At 40.4% G+C, this 21,598-nt stretch overlaps 1 protein-coding gene across 2 annotated transcripts in view; it reads left to right on the top strand.

Moving 5' to 3' along the window:
* LOC139342397 (leucine-rich repeat and fibronectin type-III domain-containing protein 2) overlaps window positions 1–21,004 on the top strand; it is a 138,765-nt gene extending 117,761 nt beyond the window's left edge. For both annotated transcript variants that reach the window (XM_070979478.1, XM_070979480.1), the window contains 2 exons: window positions 11,733–13,129; window positions 16,721–21,004. In XM_070979478.1, coding sequence (XP_070835579.1) covers window positions 11,754–13,129; window positions 16,721–17,711 — 2,367 coding nt within the window. In that variant the 5' untranslated portion in view covers window positions 11,733–11,753 and the 3' untranslated portion in view covers window positions 17,712–21,004. The remainder of the gene's footprint in view (window positions 1–11,732; window positions 13,130–16,720) is intronic.
* The last annotated feature ends 594 nt before the right edge of the window (window positions 21,005–21,598 follow it).

Consider the following 21,598-nt stretch of genomic DNA (forward strand, 5'->3'; position numbering starts at 1 on the left):
TGCTGCTCTCTGAACAAATAATGTGCATTTATTGTATTTTTAAGTATGAACAAATATATCGACATTAGAATAATTTAGTTGTGGTGTTTTTGAAGCTTTTATGTCTTGATTCAGTCTTAGTCAAATCATCACACAATGCCTCATCACCTCATGAATAAACTTCCAGGATCTTCAGCCAACTCTCACCCTCAGGGCTGTTTCAGAGTTTTGATTCTTCTGTTGGACATGAGATCAAACACATCATGGAGCACACAAGAACACAGTGAGAAAACACACACACACACACACACACACACACACACACACACACACACACACACACACACACAATCCTGGCCCTGGGTATCTCACCCTTTGCTCCATCTCACGCCTGAAAGGTTCAGAGGCTCTGGCCGGAAAGTTCAGCAGTCAGGAGTGATGCGATGTGATGTACCGGGCAGAGAGCCAACCAAATATTAAATGAACGAGAGATACAAGTGAGATGCTTTGACTGGATAAAGGGAGAAAAAGCATGAGGTGTAGCCAATGACATGTCAGCTACCCATTTATGTCTGATATAGCGCAGAACCCGTGACTTGCCTCGGGAGGTGTGAGGGGTGTTATGTGATGGATACAGGAGCGTATCCTCCACTGCAACTATAAATGTGACCAGCTTTAAACTCTATTTGTGTGGGAGCTGTCTGAAACTATACAGCAAACTGACTCATCTTACATGTTTATTTTGTTTTGTACTGTATGCAGGTTCCATATCTGTACCTGTACAGCCACCATTATTGAGCAGTTATAGGGGGAAAAAACAGATTCAGTGATGTGTTCGTTACTTGAATACTACAGCTCTCAGAAACCTTACAGGATGATGATGAAACAACACAGTGCCATCCTGCCTCAGACAAAGCTGCAGTTTTTACTCCATTATTAGACTAATTGGCCTATCTTCACACTTTTTAAGATGCTGTGGAAATGCAATGAGAAACGCACAAAAGGGACTCGTAATTCCTGACTTAGCTCCTGCAGTCCTTTAGTTATGGGCTAGAAGAGCTGAAAGGGAGCTCAAATCAAAGAAAGATGTCTTTGTCTAAAAATCCAAATCATTCTTGTTCTCTATTGCAAAGATTTGGTCCATCACAGTAGAATAAAGTGAAACTTTCCATGAAGTGTTGAACTTACTTTTTGTGATACTCTCTAAAACAGTCCTTGTATTTGTCTGTTCTATTCTATTGATCACATTCATTCCTCACTGTCAGTTGCAGTTTCACAGTTGTTTGTGTTCCATCCATGCACGAAAAACTCCAGATGGTTTGAGCAACCTACATCATTATGGTGGCTGAAAACAAAATAAAACCCTGTCAAAGCCTGATTCTCCATCTGCACAATTCACATCTTAATCGGCCTCCTGGCAGATCTTGCACTGCAGAATATCTCTTACATTTCAGTGCAACCTGCTCTGCTAAGATGATTCAGCTTACCTCCACTGGCACATTTGCTGTTGATTATGAATTGAGCTCATATCAGGCAGCCCAGACTGCCAGTGCACATTGTAATGTCACGATTAAGCTTTGCCATTAACCTCAGTTTTTGCCAACTCATGTTTCCTAATTTCTCTTTATAAATGATTAACTTTTTTCATTTGAAATTCTGTATTTTTCATCAGGAGGTTGCATCCCCAAATCATTTCTCTGACCTTCACGCTTCCTTTCTGAATAGCTTTACGAAACATTATAATGCAATTTCAGCAGGAAATTGATAAGAAGCTTTGGAGACATTTAAGGAATGAGGCACATTCAGGCCACAACAAGCGAAATATTATGCCATTCACAACTACAAAGATGAACAGACACAGTCTAATCTGATAAAGGTTAATTAGGTCGGCAATGGTTAAAAAGAAACCAAAACAAAACAATTTATTAACTGCCGGCCTCAAGCAGCATCAATTAATTTGATCCTGTTTTGGGCTGTGGAGACCTCCCCCTGTGCTGGCATTCATTAGTGTGCATTGGGGGGTTTTATCAAATACCAAGCAGGGTTGTGAAGCGTGGTTCAATTAATCAGCGTGTGTGTGACAGTGTGTATTTGCAGTCGGATGTCAGATGCATGTATGCAATTAGCACAGGACAAAGGTAAACTGGTGCAATGAAGAGGGTACGCAGTCTTAATAATGTCTGACCTTTCCCACCATGATGGCTTGTGAAAGAAGCAGCTGTCTCAAATGATGAAGGGAAACATCAGAGATGAACAGCGAAACAAAGTGTTAATAATTAGTTCACAGATAATTCTCAAATATTCCCTCTCATACCTGGCAAATGTTATGATATTAAAAAGATGTTGACATGGCGGCCTGTGAAGACGCTGCATACATGTAAATATAGAGGTGCAAACACAGACCTTCCCTTCTCTGAAATATGGGAGCTCAATTATCTTTGTGACGCTAGTTCAAAACAAGATGCCTTGAAAGGAAAAGTGTCCAAGTTCATCTCATAAATTTGTCTTGAAGCAAATTTAGTGTATGAGGTGAAAGGGACAGGCGCATGCCGGTGTTCTAAAAACAACAAGAAATTACTCACTGCAGTTTGGCTCGCTCACCAACATGCTCAGCAGCTGCAGCAGTGGCTGTGACACACAGCTCACGGAGGCAATTAAGATATCTTAAAACCTTTAGCGTCCAATTGTGCCCCATGTGCCCAGTTTACGCGTACATTGCTAACTGGAACTGCTAATACTGTAGCTAATTCAGCATAATCTAATGATGCCAAAGGCTAAAGAAAATGTGCCTCCAGTTGTAGCCCACATCTAAACCACTGACTCCATGGCAGCATTATTCTTCTTGTTTACATCCCCCAAAGCATTATGTGAACTGTATTTCTAACACTTAGAGCATGATTATGAGATAAGCTAATCCTCAATGGCCCATTAATATTAAGTGTGCCGACATTGTTGGAAACACTAACACTCTCCTCTATGCATCGGGGTGGGAGGCAGTTGCCTTGACTTTGACTGACTAACAAAAACAGTTTTGAGCAAAAGTAGTTTCTTCTTGAAAAGCTATTTTAGTTCAGAAAAAAAAAAAAAAAACTTAACATTGGCCTTGGCTTGGTAGAGTTCTCTTGTTAAAAAGGGCAGACACAATTCCACCTGCACCTTGCAGAGACCCACTCAACCATATCATGACTCTGGCAACTGGGCTACAGAAGATATAAGACCGTCAAAGACAAAGTGTGTTCACCAGCAAGCTCAAGGTTGATCATAGAGTTTTCAAATGTCTCGCACTGTACAGTCGTCTTTGATAAATGAACATTCGGGACCTTTTGACTCTTTTAGTCATATTACATCATACACAGACCAAGGATGCATTTGAATAGTGTCTGACTGTACAGATGGAAAAACATAGCAAAGCGCTGCTGCAGAGAGAGAGACTGCAACCTCCAACCCAGCAGTAATGTGTTGAGTGCCAATGAAAGCAAAGTTTTTTTGCTTTTTTTTTTTTTTTTTTGGTGAATGCTGTCCTTGGGGAGAATGTAATCTCCCCATGTTCTCAAACCTCCAATTGCTACATTAGGGAGATGTTTGCCCCCATCTGGGTTCAATGTAGCATGAAATGTCCTTAAAACAGGGCTAAGAAGCTACAGCTACGCTAGCAACTCTGCGAGGCTGTACTAAGGCAATAGTGTTTGACATGTTAACCCTCTGAGCTTAGCATGTTGACAGGCAAGCAGGCTAAAACCTATAGATTCAAACCCAAAAGATACTAAAGATATGGCCACATGTCCTTGATCTGGAACCAAATTGTGGAACGAAAATCCAACTTAAACTCATTTTGTTAGTAGAAATAAAACTTTTAACAAAGTGCAAACTTCTTCCACTAGTCAGAAGCTACACACATGCAAGAATTGTAAGTTCTGTGGATCAGCGTTTCTTACCGACAAGCACCTCTAGCTTCATGGATGACTTATCTCTTCATATTTCAATATACCCATGCTTGTGCCTTTGACCAGATATTTTTTTTTGATATTCAGCACAACTGCTAATCTTTTGTACCAGGAGTGTTTTCTGTCCACCGAATTCTTGGATGTGTCTCAACTGCCAGTCAACTCACATTGTCTATTTGCAGAAAATGAATTGGCCATTAACCCCGCCTCCCGCCCGTAGACAGGCGAGATAGGCTCCAGTTTTACTAGTGCAGCCTATCCTTCACCTTAGTCTGTTTAAGCAGACTCATACGTACCTATTCTAGAGGCTGTATACTGATAAAAGTCTGCATTTATTTCATAGAGCCTTTTCTGAGGCAGGTGGCAGACAGAGGGTGATGTAATCATCAATACCTGGCTTTTGCTGTTCTAGAGAGTTAGACCCATTCAGGTGGTCCATTGTTATCCAGCAGGCACAGACAACTGTGTACAATGTGTGTGTGGGTATATGTGATTGAACAGAAAAATTGCTTTGGTTATCATCCAGAGAAGCATCAGGTTTCAGCCACAATGTGCTTCTTCCATTTTCCACTCTGATAATCTCCATCTTTTGTCAAGATTTTCCATGTTGGCAAGACTCAGTTTCTAAATTCTGTGAGCAATTTTGCACTTGCATTCATTTTCACATATAATTTCCTTGAGAATGCTAGATTGTAGATTTGTCATATGAAAGGAGAAGAACTGTTAGTCTGTCAGTTTAAAGCTGCACAAAGCGACTTTATACGTGCTGGCTGCTCCAAATAGCAGTGAGAGATACAGTAACTGTTGTCACTGTTCCGAGCGTCAGCACCCACAAATGATGCAACATTACATCTGTGGATTGTACACAGCACACTCAGGTTTAGCAAGCTGTCATCCTGTGACACATTTTATCAAAGCATAGCAGAAGAACGAGAAAGACAAAACATGCAATGCTAGTGAGTCCAGCTCTCTCTGCTTAGTGCTCACTCAACAGCAGTGTGTGTTGGACCACCACTGAACACCACTGAACACAGCTGACAGCTGCAAATATGACTGAGGCAAAGACACCAGAGCTCAGTTAGGAGGGTCTGAGTAAGAAGAACTGTTGCAGCCTCAGTGAAAGATAGGAGAAAGATATTTGTCGAGCATTGATTGAGACCTGATGCTCACGCTGCAGACAGCTCACGTCTGCAGTATGGCATCTTCACATTAAAGCCTTGGACAATGCATTGAAGGTTTGTTACTGGCAATGAAGCCATGACAATGACCGTCCTCCTCTCCCTCAGGCAAAAGTCCAAGTGTACTATAGTTACTGTAGGCCCTAACAGATGGCAACACAGCTGTGCAGACATGTTCATGTGAAGGTTACCCTTGTTCAACAAACTCCTACTCGCAAAACACACCTTGTTTCATAACTCTTACTATCTGTTTGCCATGCCTGCCTGTCTTTGTATGTTTCTTTTTTCTCTCACTCATGTTATGGTTTAGTAAGTTCTCATAAATAGATGATTGAAAAGATGAGTACAAAATAGATACATGTGAGGGTTTTTTTGATTTGCCACCTCTGTAGTTAATAGACTGTGGTCATGGGTAAAAGCTACCACTTGCTCAAGGTCAGGGAAACACTGTGGTCATGGATAGAGATAGTCAATTAGGATACAAGTTGCAATGTGCCACTTCTCGTAGCACACGCAGTTTGTTTTCTCAGACAGAACGGTCATTATTTACATGAACACATCTGAAACAGAGGTTGTGACCAATTCCATCATTTTACAACTGAGGACTGCCCCAAGTGTTCGCGTGTACAGAATAAGGGGGAATACTCTGAACCAGGCTGGAGTCTGTAAGCTTTATGTTATGGTAGCCTTGAGACTGGAAGCAGGGAGAAACACCTAGTGTGAAACAAAATATAAACTATATGCTGAAGTCTTAGGACTGCCAGGTTTTTGTGGAGCTCTCAAAAAATAAGTAATTAGTATAGATGAATAGAAAATAATTTACTTTGTTCGACATGTTAAAATGATGGAAGGTGAAGTGAGTGACCCCAAAAGCAATAGACCAGGCAGCTAAAGTCTTGCACTGCTGGTTTTAATTGTACAAGTATAATAGCCTAATATATTCAGTTTAATCTGGCAGATACAGTATGTTGCTCCTCCACATAACCTATTTGAAAAGCCTCATTTGAGTCATTAAATCTACAATCCAAATGCAAATTAAAGTTCTTCGTAACTTGCTATAGTCCTTGCTTGTTACCAGGCAACCTCATAGTCACAACAAGGCTCCAGGAAGTTACAATGCGCAGCCAAGAAGCCAGGCTACCTGTTTCCCCTTGTCTCCAGCCCTTATGCTAAGTCATGATGACAGTCTGCTGACTCTAGCCACATATTTAATTGACCGATATGACAGTGGTATTGATTATTACTGTCTTACTACAGGGTATTCTTCTGGTTCAAGTCCATTTAGAATCTAGCTCACCAGCTGACCTGACAAACTCACTGGTCGACTTAGACCAGGTGACCAATCAACCGTCAGCAAGATATATTTGCTGCTGACAGGAAATCAGCTCCATAAATACATGTTCCCTTTCAGGAAACGGACAAAGAAAAATTGATCAGTGTAATCTAGAGTTTCATTGTCATTGTGTGTACTATGCACTTATTATACCTTCTTATTGGTTTGCTATCATTTCATACCACAAAGTTTTGCAAGAAATAGCTCATGATGTAACTCATGACTTTTTCCTCCTAGGCACACATTACTAATTCAATTAGTAGCTAACTTCACAGTTCTTTTCAGCGTAGGGGATGCATGACACCTTATTTACAGTGGATCAGGATTTCTAGGCAGTTATGAGCCTCATACAATGAGTGCAAACTGTACAAAGAAAAGATGTGAGCTTGACCTCTCTGGTGAAAGCCACAATTAAGAATCAGTATAATAGACACAATGTTTTCATTTGGGAAACAGGGCAAAAAGCTTGAGAGTTTAAAAGCAATAAGTCACAGATGTGCACAATGTCTGTAACTCTTTTCTTTATGGCCATTTGATTGATCCTAGCACCACTAATTGATACTGATACCACTACAAGTCATTCAACTAATGGCCAATTCCTAAAAATGTTTGTATTTCTTTTTCTAAATACATTATAAAAAAAAAAATCTCTCTTCTGCTGAGGAAATGATGTCCCCCTTATATCCGCAGAAACAACAACAGCACATTTTATTTTCGGAGTATACAAAAGTGGATGAAATATAACAATTTGCAGTCTGCACAGGATGCCTATCATTCATTTTGGGTCTCTTCACAGTGAAGAACAAAACACTAAAGTCGCTGCCAAAATTGAGAAAAAAATGATTAGTTAAACCTGAGTTCATTTGCATTTTTCTCAAGGCATACTGTGTTGTAAAATCTAAAATCAACTCTTTTCTTCAACAGCATGTGGTTAATGCAAAAGTAAGCGAAATAACGTGTTGAAAAAGGAGCTAGAACAATAAATGTAACAAACAGCAAGCAGCAGCTGCAGTCTTTGTACTTTATTGACATGAATAGGCCCACTGATGTTCCATGGAAGACGCTTTCGTCGCTTCAGATACTAACTGACTGTTATTGCCATGGTACCTCATTCAAGCTTTTCATTCTTCCATGGTACATGCATTGATTTCAATGATAACAGTGGCAGATTCACTGTCAAAATTTGTAGTATTTTTTTAAACAATGGCTGTCAGATTTCAGAGAAAGACAAACAAATGTGGGCTTCTTCCCTAACGTTACCTGTAACCCCACAAAACAACGTTTGCAGCATGACAGCAGGTTTTGGATTTGGAAAGATGATTGAAAAATAATCAATATACACCCCCATTTTTTGTACTGTATGCATTACATGCCACAGATGAGATGAACAACCAAGTAAGCTTATTATATTTTCCACAGCGGAGATAGAGGCAGGCACAGTAATCACTAAAGAAGCGAGAAGGTCACAGCCATTAAGATAACTTTATGATGAGTTTCACACTTTCATATGTCACATCTAATACAATGTGGAACTGTGTAACATGTGCTTGTTGGTATTTCAGCAGCATCTTTGTCCCTTACACTGAAATATAGATGGTGTTGCAGCCTTGGTAAAGGCCATGAGTAAATGGAGGTGGACATTAAACATCATCCATGGTTCTCATCTCTTTGTGATTGAACCTCTTCTATCCCTAAAAGGTCACTTCTGCCTGTCCTCAGCCTGGTTTTCTCTGCTCAGTAACCACAGTACTGCCCACAAATGACACATGCTTGATAGAAGACTGCGAGATTGGAAATTAAACTGAGCTTTTCAACTGCAACCAGTGAGCTCTTTGTCCATATCGGCAAATTTGTATATTTTCCCCAGCTTCTGAAAATGCTCAGCCACCACAATTGCCTCTTTGCAGGGAAAAAAAGATCAAAAGAAAATCAAAAGGCAGCTTCTTTGGGCTTGTGAGTTGTTTCTAGATGCTGTCCATTAAACTGAATCCATGAGAGAAGCTGTCTGTCATCACTGACAGCTCTCACCATGAGGCCTTTTGGGGATTAGCTCCAGAGTGCTGAGAGGGTCAGAGCAGTATGCATCAAGTCTGCAATTATTTGGCTAAAATAAACATCTTTTCCACTGAGTTTCACAGAGTTATGTGCTGTGCAGTGCTGATTGAATTCTAATATAATGAGCTGCTCAGAAACATGTGACAGCTGAGAGAAAAGGTCCATCTGTGGTATGAATGTTGCTTGGCAATTTGCTTCTTTCTCTCTGACACCTTTAAAGTCAAACTGAAATTCAAATTCATTTTTGCAAAGAAATCAGTATATGCCCTTGGTGTTTGTTTTGACTTGTGCCCTTTTTTTAGTCAACGTTGTTTGCCAAGAAGAAGAGATTTTCTTATTTTTCAGCAGTGACAGCACCCTCAAGACGAGTGTTCTCCAGATTGTAAGAGTGAAGTTTTGGTGCCTGTAACTTTCCAATATCGACAATATTGTGATTGTATTCAACATCATAAAGTACGAGTATGATTACAAATACACACACACACACACACACACACACACACATATATATGTGTATGTATATATATATATAATTATATATATATATATATATATATAATTCATACCCCAAGAAATTATATGGGCATGTAACGGAAACACAAAAATAGCGTATGTCCAATTTATGCGAAAACTCGGAAGCTAGCAGCCAAAGAGTGCAGAAAAAACTTAACTTAAAAACTTAAATCATATACTATGTCTTACTTTTGCGGTTCTGTTGTCAAAAGTTATATTTCAGCTCAAAAAACGCTTCTAATGTCTTCTCCTCCTGTGACTCTGCGTTAGTTTAAGATCAATCACGAAGGTCCTGGTTGTTTACATAAAGAGGAGGGGGTTTCTAGAGTGGAGGGAGCGCTCTTCATGCAATATACTATCTCTGGGGTTACTTCCTTCTGGATCTTCATTGGTGTTTCTACGGTGAATTTGGGTGCTGCCCCTCGAATCTCTTGACTGTGACCAGTTGATAGAGGTGTTGATCATCAAAATCAATCAAATGGTTGCTGAGAGTAACCGCGCAGTTAGTTTCAGAGCTCCGTCTCATTTACACATGAATGGGCACACAGAGGACACTGCTGACCAGTCCGAGGCCTTCTTTTACTGTTTTTACTTGTATTTCTTCTTTTTATGGGAGATAAGAACAATAGCAAGCAGAAAAAAGGCTGAAAAAACGTTTTCAACAGAGAAGGTTCTTCGTATGCTTGGATGAGGTAACTCTGCCCAGATGCACCCAAATGAGCGCCTGCACATACCTGTGTTAAAATATCTGTAAAACTGCTCAGGTTGTTTTTTTTGGGCAGATATAAAAAAATATTATTTGCTTCTGTCTTCCAGATGAATTTTCCTCTGACACAGTAACACATATGTTGATTCTTCACTTCTGTAGTAATTTCACAGGTCTCAGCTTTCTTTTGAGACCAAGGTTATTCCTACAGCCCTTGTAGTTGTAAAGATATACTCTATTTATTTCGGGTAAGTCATTTCAGATAGGAGACGGACAAAATAGGCCTCGCATTGAAGAGGTTAACTCCAAGCAAGAACCAGTCAGTTACCCAGCTGGAGGACCAGCGTTGTTGGCTGTTGGTTAGTCCTCCACAATTAATTTACTAGCCAAGCTTGCTAGCTTCCACTTTTCAATCCCAAATGTTGAATGCAGGCAGGGAAAGGACAGACAGCTGAAATCATTAAACACTGCTCGCCAGCACAATGTGAGCTTGTTGAAAAAAACAAAATGCATTGTCTCACAGTTTGTCTGCAGTAAAATGGGATTCTGTACGGACTTAAAAGGCTAAGTAGTAGTACAGTGCTGTCACATGTCCTCATTGGCCTCATTGCTTATTTCATGAACTGTTTGTGAAAATGTCAATTTCTCCACTGTTATTGATGTATTTCTTCATTTTTAATGATTATTGGAGAGTCTTCATGAAAACTTTTTATCCTGCCTGCCATGTCATCCCACTTATCTCTATATAACACACAATCCAGATGCAGTGGCACTTTGAAATAATTACAAATTGATATCGAAAAGGAGAGGGGTTATTTATGCATATTGCCTCTTGTAATTATGAGTTATTGAAGAGCGTACACATGAAGTGGTGTTACAGGGTAGTCGAAGACAAGGAGTCCTCATGTCGCAAGTAGCATCTCACACACTCAGGAACGATAATGAATGATAGCAGAAACATGTGTTAACATGAAAATATTTCAACTGTCCCTCCCTATGGCGCTAGTGAGAACCACACGGGCTAGAAGGCAGACTTTTCCATTGATAAATGGTACTGGTGTAATAAAAAAGATGATTGAAATTGATTTTTAGGTTTTGAGTGTATTAGGAATTAATGATACAAATGTCTGGGGGAATTAAAAGCTCGTTGGAGGAAGCCATGTGTGGCCATCAATTTGGAGGAGTCAGCCAGGTGTGAAGGCTGTTAAGACATTCACAGATGCGTGCTGATTTTGTCAGCCAACTCTGACGAGTCTAACACCTGCGGCTTGTGGAATATTTTCTCCAAATGCATTATCTTTTGCCAAAATGGTACAGACAAAATGGGACAGGAAGCACATAAGACCAATGGATAGGCATACATGCAGAATGTAGAAAACAGTATTGGTTAACATGCAGACCAGAACTTTAATGCTACACTCTTTTTACATCTACACTGACAAGATGACACAGCATTCAAATGAAGAACAGATCTATTGCTTGCTGCATATATATACATGCATGTGACCTCCTCTTGAACTAGTTTCCACTCCATACACAACAGTATATCTGTAATGACAGTTTACTGTATAATCATGTGCGTCATTAAAGACAGCTTTTTGGTGCTGTTTAATCCCAAGATTCATTCAGAGGATCCTCATCTGATTTCTCACACATTTGCATAGCAAAAGACATGCATATGAATATTATAATGGATTATATTAATGTGAAAAATCCACAAGGATGACAATCAAGCCAGCTCATTGAGTAAGCCATTTTTTTCCTACATGGTCCAAGGACCATGGTTGAATTTTATCTGCTGCTACACACGTAACTGGAGCTAAGTCAGTGAAAATTTTGATATTAGGATTACCTTACATATTTGAAATTTTAGTGTTGTAATGCTTAGACATCAGATACTGAAATTGTTATGCAGCTTAGTGCAATCAAATATTGTCTGGTATAGGTACCCAAAACTATATTAATTGGTATTATCGTATCATCCCAAATTTAAACTAATTGCTTCCTTTTGTCCCCTGTCGCAGGTCCCCTTTGCATGAACTAACATGGACAAAGTGGTCATCAGTCTCCTGCTTCTGGGAACCGCAGTTACAATGGTCCATGCATGTCCCAAATACTGTGTCTGCCAGAACCTCTCAGAGTCTCTGGGGACTCTGTGCCCTTCCAAGGGCTTGCTCTTCGTACCACCCGACATCGACCGACGAACTGTGGAGCTCCGGCTGGGTGGCAACTTCATCCTCAAGATCACCACTCAGGACTTTGCAAATATGACAGGCCTGGTAGATCTCACCTTGTCCCGCAACACCATCAGCGCCATTCAGCCATTCTCTTTCATCGATCTGGAGACCCTGAGATCCCTGCACCTCGACAGTAACCGGTTGACTGAGCTGGGACCAGATGACCTCCGAGGACTGGTCAACCTACAGCACTTGATCCTCAACAACAATCAGCTGAGTCGAATCTCCAAAACAACCTTTGACGACTTGTTACTGACACTGGAGGATCTGGATTTGTCGTATAACAACTTACGCAGTGTGCCTTGGGAAGCCATCCGCAAGATGGTCAACCTCCATCAGATGAGTTTAGATCATAACCTCATCTCCTTCATTGCTGAAGGGACTTTTACAGATCTGGATAAACTGGCTCGCTTGGACCTCACCTCCAACCGTCTTCAGAAGCTCCCTCCGGACCCTATCTTTGCGCGATCTCAGAGCAGTGTACTTATGAGCACTCCTTATGCACCTATGCTCTCCCTAAGCTTTGGTGGAAATCCATTACATTGCAACTGTGAAGTGCTTTGGCTTCGAAGACTGGACCGTGATGACGATATGGAAACCTGTGCTTCTCCTGCTAGTCTAAAGGGACGCTACTTCTGGTCGGTTCGTGAGGAGGAATTTGTTTGTGAGCCTCCTCTAATTACACAACATACACACAAGTTACTAGTGCTGGAAGGCCAAACAGCTAGCCTGCGCTGTAAAGCAGTTGGTGATCCGATGCCAACTGTACACTGGGTTGCTCCTGATGACCGCTTGATCAGTAACTCCTCCCGAGCAACGGTATATGAAAATGGCACCCTGGACATTACAATCACCACATCTACAGATTATGGGACCTTTACCTGCATAGCTGCCAATGCTGCTGGGGAGTCTACAGCCTCCATTGAGCTGTCAATTATTCAACTCCCCCATCTGAGTAATGGTACAAACCGTACCACACAGTCCAAGTCGGGGCTATCAGACATAACCAGCTCCACCAAGATAAGTAAAGGGGAGCCTAAACCTCTGCCAGAGAAGGTGGTGTCTGTATCAGAAGTGACTGCCGTCTCTGCTCTGGTCAAGTGGACTGTTAGCAAATCAACTCCAAAGGTCAAAATGTATCAGCTTCAGTACAACTGTTCTGAGGATGAGGTCCTCATTTACAGGTAAGAATGATTAATGAAACTCAATTACATCCAAGTAGGAGCTGAGACCTTTCTGGTCAAAGTGGTAAATTAAGCCTGAGGTACAATCTTGACTTCAGAACAGTAGTTGCTCAGCTTCTTCAGTCGATTGCTAATTGTTTGCTGGGTGAGTACTTTGTTACTCAAAGCTCTCAACTTCATATTTTCTTAATCCTTCTTGAAACTTTTCTTTTTTTCTTTAAAGTGACAATTGCTTTCACCAAAAGAATGACCAACGAGGGCAATTTTTTGAATTTTGAGTGAAACCCAAAGTGAAATCCTTGCCCTGAACCATTAATTAGAAATCCAAGAAGAAAAGGGATTATAAAGCCCCATTTTAATGTATCCTTCTTAAGCTGCTCACATCCATAAAATGTAAGCTTGCTGTAGCTGGAGATTTTTGGGCTCTGTGAAATCAATTTCCTATGTCAAATGACACAGTGAAAGTAGTGACATTCAACCAAGACAACTGGGCTGGAAATACAGAAAAGGGCCTCACTGTTTAACATTAAATCAATTGAGGGAAGACATTAAGAAAGGCCAAATATGCGGGGCTGTGCTGTAAGAACAAACAAATAGATCATTATTTATGGATCCTATATGTAAATCTGTTGGAAACATTTCATATCTGACAGCTCATAGATATTTTCCTGTGCTTGTCATACACATCATATCACACCCTTTTCATGATCAGCATCCCTTTGTGCTCCAGGGGCTCAGTACACTTAAACACAACTACACAATAACATAATGACTACCCTCACTATGCTGAACATGGTATTTGTGGCATCAAAATAGTGTGAAAATTGGTAAAGTGGCCTGTTGTGGATGGTAGTTACAGCAGTTTTGTGTCAGCTTCATGCTTCCTTAAACACTGACAATGCGATAGCAACACCTCATTCCATAATTTATTCTGTGCCATAGTTCTACACAATTTACCTGTACTGTACATTCCAGCAAGAGCTGCGTAATGACAGAAAATGGGAAGGCAAAAAAGTCAGGATTTTAGCTGTGAATATGAGATTAACACTGTACACAGTACTGAAGAAAGATATTACCTTGTTCAAACACTGTGAATGCAACTCACCATCCCTGTGAATTCAATAATAAGGTGTTTATCTGATTTTCCTGCTTTCACACACTGTGTCAGTTTGTCATGCCAGAAAAAAGAGAACAATCTGAATGAACACTGAACATTAAATGACTCATCTGCATTTCTTGTAAATGCATGTATGAATTTCCCTAATCTTTATAAAATTGCCAACATAACATTGATGTGTGCTTCATAAACAGCATTTTCCCCATTTGCAGCAGTTAATTTAAGTGAAAAATGATTTTTTTTAATGGCATTCCTGATGTTATCAGTCAAGAATCATTACTAGCAAATATTAAAACATGCATTTGATTCTCTCGACAGCTAGTTTAATTCATTAAAACCTACAAACTTTGCAACCCAACTATTAATTTCTCATTTGGTTAATAGCCTTAGTATAGTGATTTATGATTCTGATTTTCTCAGTTTGACTTCACTTACCAAAAAATTTCCCAGATTAGGTGATTTAATACTTTAAATCAGTTTTTACTTCATAATCAGTGGACACAGTATGTAGTTTATATACAGTAGAAGGATGACCTAAAGCAGTACAGTTTTTGTGCTCTTATAGACTAATGTGCTCTTACATAAGTGTGCAATCCTTTTGCATGTACAAAGACAAATTAGGATCTAGAAAGAAAAGATAATGAGCAACAAGAAGCCAACTACTGTTTTGGAATTAATATTGATATGACTTCATTGCTTCCATATGCACACCTACTGTGCACCTCTAGATGGCTGACACAGTTTCCCAGGGCGCTGCCCGCACTCATGCAATGGCATGATTTAAAATCAATCAGAACCATGTGGGGGAGGAGAAAAATTGCATGATTTCTCTGAAACATGTGAACCAACGCAGCTTCCTCCTAGTTATGGAAAGAGGCAATTAAGAATGAATAATGGACTGCAGCCCCACCGGTGTCTGGGCTCTGTGGTGAAGACGCTTCAGAGGGATCAAAGCCGTGGATGCATGGACTCTAGGAGAACTGTTACTCCAACAATGGATGGATGACTGAGGAATCTATTTATAGATAATTATACAAATATAGCTGGGGCCATTTTCTACCCGTATGGTATATAACAGCCATGATTGTTACTCCATGTTTTATAGCTTAATAAGTATATTGATTTCCAGCCTGTTTAGTCAGGTGTAGCAGTACTAGCAGTTTCCGTGGCATCAGCTGAAAGTTTACTCATTACCTTGAGCTTTCTATTTCAACTTCTCCCCTGTGGTACAAGTACCCCTGGTTGGTAATTACTGAAATAGATTATGTTGATCAGTAAGTGAAGATATCCTAAAAAATTTGCATGTCCAGTTGAAGGACATGCTAATATTATTAATTAAATTCACTGATGCTTACACAACCCCATTCCCAGAAAAGAATGTTGATAATGGATGGTAATGGGAGAAAAATAATAATAATAATAATAATTATCATTTGTCTGCAATATCTGTGAATGCAACTACAATATTATTAGGCTTAGAGAAAGATTGCAGTTGTTTGGCATTTGGCAATAAAAATCTTGATTTAAGCTGAATTTACAGTCAGTGAAGGAGTGTTGAATTTCACCCACTGATATCACCACGGGCTGCACAGTGGCGCAGCAGGTAGTGCGCGTGCCTCACAGCAAGAAGGTTGCCGGTTCGATCCCCGGGTCAGGCGAGGCCTTTCTGTGTGAAGTTTGCATGTTCTTCCCGTGCATGCGTGGGTTCTCTCCGGGTACTCCGGCTTCCTCCCACAGACCAAAAACATGCTCATTAGGTTAATTGATGACTTTAAATTGTCCGTAGGTGTGAGTGTGAGTGTGAATGCTTGTTTGTCCTTGAATGTGGCCCTGCAATCGGCTGGCGACCGGATCAGGGTGTACCCCGCCTCTTGCCCATTGTATCCCAGCTACAATGGGCAGCCCCCCGCAACCCCGAAAGGGATAGGCGGTATAGATAATGGATGGATGGATGGATGATATCACCCCTGCAATGCTAAATTGCCCCTGACAGCTCCAGTGTCATAGACAGATCAATTTGATGGATAAAAATCACTGCACAATGGTTCCTACAGCGTTTAATCGATTGTTGATGCGTCATAGAGAATTAATGTACTGCAGTATTGACTTTTAAGTTGTCTCAGCTAACTTGTCATTATTCCAGATGTTTATATGTAACAATTCATATTAAATGGAGTGAAGAAGAAATTACATTTAGCCAAAAGAATATTCAAGAAGTGGTTATTGAATACATATCTCAATTCTATTGTTTCGTGCATATCAAATGAGATGTGCTGGGACCAATGAAGTCATCTGAATTATTGTGCATATAGATAGCCACTTAACATGCTTCATTTTGGGTGTTTGTTTGATCTGCCCAAGCATAACAGACTAAGCCAGTGTTGCTATTCATTTCCTACCCTTGTCTTGAACTCCCATAGCAAGAGGGCTGTATTTTTAATGTCATGTCCTTGTTTCTCTCTGTCTCTTTTCAGGATGATTCCCATGACTAACAGAGCCTTTGTAGTCACAAATCTTGTCCCAGGGATGCAGTATGACCTGTGTGTCTTGGCCATTTGGGATGACACTGCCACCACCCTCACTGCCACCAACATTGTCGGCTGTGTCCAGTTCATCACTACGGAGGACTACCCACAGTGTCAGTCTCTTCACAGTGGCTTCCTGGGTGGCACTATGATCCTGGTCATTGGAGGCATAATTGTGGCCACGCTCATGGTGTTCATCATCATCCTCATGGTGCGGTATAAGGTGACCAGTGGCGTCCAGATTAATAAATTACCCAATGTGAGCAACACATACTCGCAGACCAATGGGGGGTTGAACAGGTTCAATGGTGCCCCACCACAAGTCAAATCTACCATGGTTGTCATGCGTGAGGAAATGGTAGAGTTCAAGTGTGGATCCCTCCAGAGTAGTCTCTCATCATCCTCATCCTCTACTAACTCATTAGACAGCCATACAGGAAGAGGGGCTGGTGACTGCTATAGAATGCAGGGCAGTGAATGCAGCACTCTGCCCAGCAGCAAGTTCAGGAGGCATGGGCACGGTGCCAAAGCAAGGCCAAATCTGGACCACCTTTTAGGGGCCTTCACCTCACTTGAGCTGCGAGGGGTAACGAGGGAACACCAAGGGGCTTCTGGCCCCTCCACCACTTCCAATGCTATGATGACGGTGGCTATGGTACCCCCGTCCGATAAAGAACCCCTGCTCGGGAGGGCTGAGTCCACCACCATGCTGGGACGTCTCCTTGGGCTGCCCCAGGAGGGTAAGCCCAAGAGGAGCCACTCGTTTGACATGGGTCATGTGGGGGCCACACAGTGTCGCAGCAGCTACCCTCGCAGGATTAGTAACATCTGGACTAAACGCAGTCTGTCTGTGAACGGCATGCTGCTGCAGTATGATGACAGTGAGGACGAGAAGCCCACTTTTGAGAGTTCTGAGTGGGTGATGGAAAGCACAGTTTGAGTGCAATCGCTCTAATTGTGAGGTCCATGGCTAAGCAATGAATCTATATCAGGAACTAACGGAACATGAGTGTAGAGGCAGAGATTCACCAGCAGGAATCTGCCTTTGGGTATTGCATGAAGATCATCCATGTGAATACTGTGTAAGTAATTATGTGAGAAGAGACACTCAAATCAATAGATTCCTGGCTGTGATCTCAAATCTCTGAGTCTAACTGTATTTGAAATATTGCTCCCAATTCAAAACAATATGGAATCTTGGACTGTGCTGATGGAATATTTCCGTTGGGGGGGGGGGGCAAACATGAAAAATATTATGTCTTTATAAAAAGAACTGAACACCAAGGGGATTTGCCTCCACTGTGGTGAACTGTATGTGCATCGCAATGTCTTGGACCCTCAGCAAGAAATGGGACTACTGCAACAGTAAAGAGAAGGATCAGAAGAGCAAACAGAAAATTAATTCTAAGTCATTTTTATTTTCATCTGGGTTTTTCTATTATTTTTACTATTTATTATTTCAGGTGACCCATCAGGCAGAGGCACAGTTCTTGAATAGGTTTTAATTTTCAGTAATTAAAAAAGAAGAAAAAAAAAAACAAGCTTCACATACAGCCATTTCACATAATTCAACGGTTCTTTCAGTCAAATTGAAAACATAGTGTCTTTTCAAGTAAATAACAGTATGACAGTCTGACCCTATGCTCTAGATATCGGCAACACTGAACCACACCAAGCCGGTCTTGTATTTCTACCTCAGGTTATGTATCATATGAGGTTATTTATATAGGAAAGCAAATGGAAATACAACAAAACCAAAATGCACAAGATCGATCACAAACAGCTCAGAGCACAAAGTTATGTACTTATGTACTATTGAGACTGCAGCCAGATGTCTTGCTGTCTTTTTCAATGCCCTGATACTCTCCATTGGTGAGAACGGTTGTGGTGACAGTGGTTCCTGTAGGCTAAAAGGCCATTGATGTAAACAGTTTGCCTCAGGGTTCGGTTTCAGATGCTACCAGCACATACTACAGATACCAGACAGGAATAGCCTTTGAAATCCATTAGGCCCACTGAATCGCCCACAGCAGTAAGTATTAGTCGACTATAATTCTCTTTAGGTAACACAAACAAGAGACGAAGACAATTACTCATTTGGCCATTTGGACATTAGCTGAAAGATCGCTTTTTATCGGCCAAACAGCTGAAAACTGCAGAAATCTATTTCACCAGTTTGCATGATACAGAACCTGTCCTGGCTTATGTATTATTTGAACTGATTCATCGTAAGAGCCACTTATCTTCCATTCACATTCATACAGATCTGTACATTGAAGTAAAATACTGTGAATTAGTGGCTATTCAAATTACTGCCTACAATCCAGACATCTGTACACATTTTGACGCCTTTCTCAGTATTTTGTGGATCTCTGCTGCATATCAATATGTCGGATGGTCATCTTTTTTTTTTTTTTTTTTTTCTCAATTCAATCATTATTTCCTTCCCCAGGTGTACCGTTCTGTATATTGGCATTTTTTGTACAATAACTGGGTGAGAATGTAAAGGGGGGAAATCGTGCAGTAGTACTTTTATTTTCATGTGAAGCAAACAGTGAGACGCTCCTTTACTGTGGTGTACGAAAACTTGGTCATTGTTAGTTGGCTCACTGAAATGGGATTTTACATGATACGACAAGAAGTGGAGAACAGGCTGTTTTTAAAGGTTCGGTTCACAAAAAATAACAAAAATACATATTTTCTGTCCTATCTCTTGTGGTGTCTAACTATGCAGATGCTCCTGGTTTTATTTGACAAGGGTTTGAGACGTCCTTCTGTTACATCTCTACCTATTGCAATACAGTGGGCTTGGACTACCATTTATAGATTAGCATAGTAGCTTTCCCTTTAATATCTCTGGGTGCATTAATCCTCTGTGGGAAATTCAGCAAACCATCAAAATGTGATCAAATAACTCAAAAGATAATTCTGGTCATATTCTGTGTTTTTCTCATTTTCAGCAATGAAAAGATGAAACTTATTCATGATTCATGTAAGTGCAGAGCCACAGAGAGGGTGGAGAAGTGAGAAAATATTCAAAAACATGTACAAAGACATGTAGATTTTGGAATTTGTTGTTAATAATACAGGACATTGCCAGCCCATTTCATTAATTTGTCAGGTATTTATTTGCTGATCTAGATGATAACAGAAACATAAAGAGTTTCTCTCAATGAAATAGGCAATTAAATGCAGCATGGGTCAGCATCAACATATTTTAATCTAAAAAAAAAAGCCTGTTTCAAAGTTCATGTCAGCATACAGTATGTCAATAAAAGGCTTTAATCTGCTTATCATAATGGCTGACAATCTCTATAACAAACACAGTAGTGGCAGGCAAAAATTAATGAATGAATAATTGTGAAAGTTGAAAAAAATCGCCTGGCTGCCCATTCGACATTCTCCTACCGTCCCCCTCAGTCAAGTCCTGGAATGGAATGAAGCAATGATTTTCAGTTTGGATGTCTCATTGTGGAAAAAACTTTCAGTAATTACTAGTTCTTATTTCATTATCATTGCTTATGAGTCGGTTACATGTTTCATGTAATCATACATGTTTAAGGCCACAACACGGTTTTTCAGATAATATATTTTACCCCATGTTAGGAGGACTGTAACATAATTAACTGAACTCCAGTAATGCTATTTTTTTCCTGAAATTGCCGCCAAATTACATATTCTTTCCAGGAAACCTCCTAGGAAGTTATTGGGAAATGATGGGGACCTGTAAAATGAAGCCTCACCAAAGTCATTCCTGACAGAAAATAGAAAATTGTTTCACTGAAACTTTTGACATGAATTTTGAGTGATTTGAGCAGCACTATTCACCTCCATTGTATTTGGGTGGAGGCAGAAACCTCAAAGATGAATATACTGAAACCTGGTTAAATAAACCCCAAAAGCTTTGCATGGATTGATGCCACTAGAGATACAGTAAATGAGAAAATATGGTTCTTGACATTGAGGTGAATTGACCCTTTAACCTGCTGTCTCTGCTTGTGACATCATGTAACACTCTCTTCCAAGCTAACTAAGAATACAATTTAAGTGTGTACTTGCCTCGACATAGTCATGATTCTCACCTGAGGTTCTAGGACAAAAACAAGAAAAAAAAAACTGTTTCTGTGTGAAAACATTTTGCTACAAAAGACTATAAAATATTGATTAATTCCTATGAACCAAACTGGCTCTTCTGTGTTTTTTTTTTTCTTCTTGCAGCATCTCACAGATACATGTGTGGATTTTGTTATTAATTACATTCTGGCCCTCATCCCTCTGAGTTTACAGTCTACCTTACTGTTCATAAACACAAAGTACAAAGCAGCTAATGGAGTGTCCTTCCTACCTCGCTGTCTTTGTTTACTGTGGATGAGCCAAGAGTTTTCCTCCTGAGGTCCAGCTGCTGTAATCAGGCCAGTCGCTGCTGACTCACCTCAGCGCTGCCCTTATTACAAATCACCGGTACATGCAGCTCCTGGCCAGAGCCCATAATAAGGCCTTAATTCATATAATCTGTCAGGAAAGGTGCTTACAGCAGCACAGAGTAAATATAATCTCCACAAGGGCCTAGTGTTGCACGATAAGACAGCGATATGCACCTGCTGAAGGCTCAGGAGGAACATGGCTGTGGGGTATTGAATGTAGGAAGATTCTTATCATGTTTTGGGCTGGCGTGATATAGATGATATTCAAGTCAAGGCAAATATATTAATTGAAAAGACTAATTAAATTAGCTAAACTGATTTCTCCAGTGTCACTTCCGAAACAGCAATTGAATCATCTTCTCAGCTTTATCTGTATGAGCAGTTGAGAACATGTCGATTTAAA

Source organism: Chaetodon trifascialis, chromosome 14, assembly GCF_039877785.1.
Source record: "Chaetodon trifascialis isolate fChaTrf1 chromosome 14, fChaTrf1.hap1, whole genome shotgun sequence".
Classification (NCBI taxonomy): domain Eukaryota; kingdom Metazoa; phylum Chordata; class Actinopteri; order Chaetodontiformes; family Chaetodontidae; genus Chaetodon; species Chaetodon trifascialis.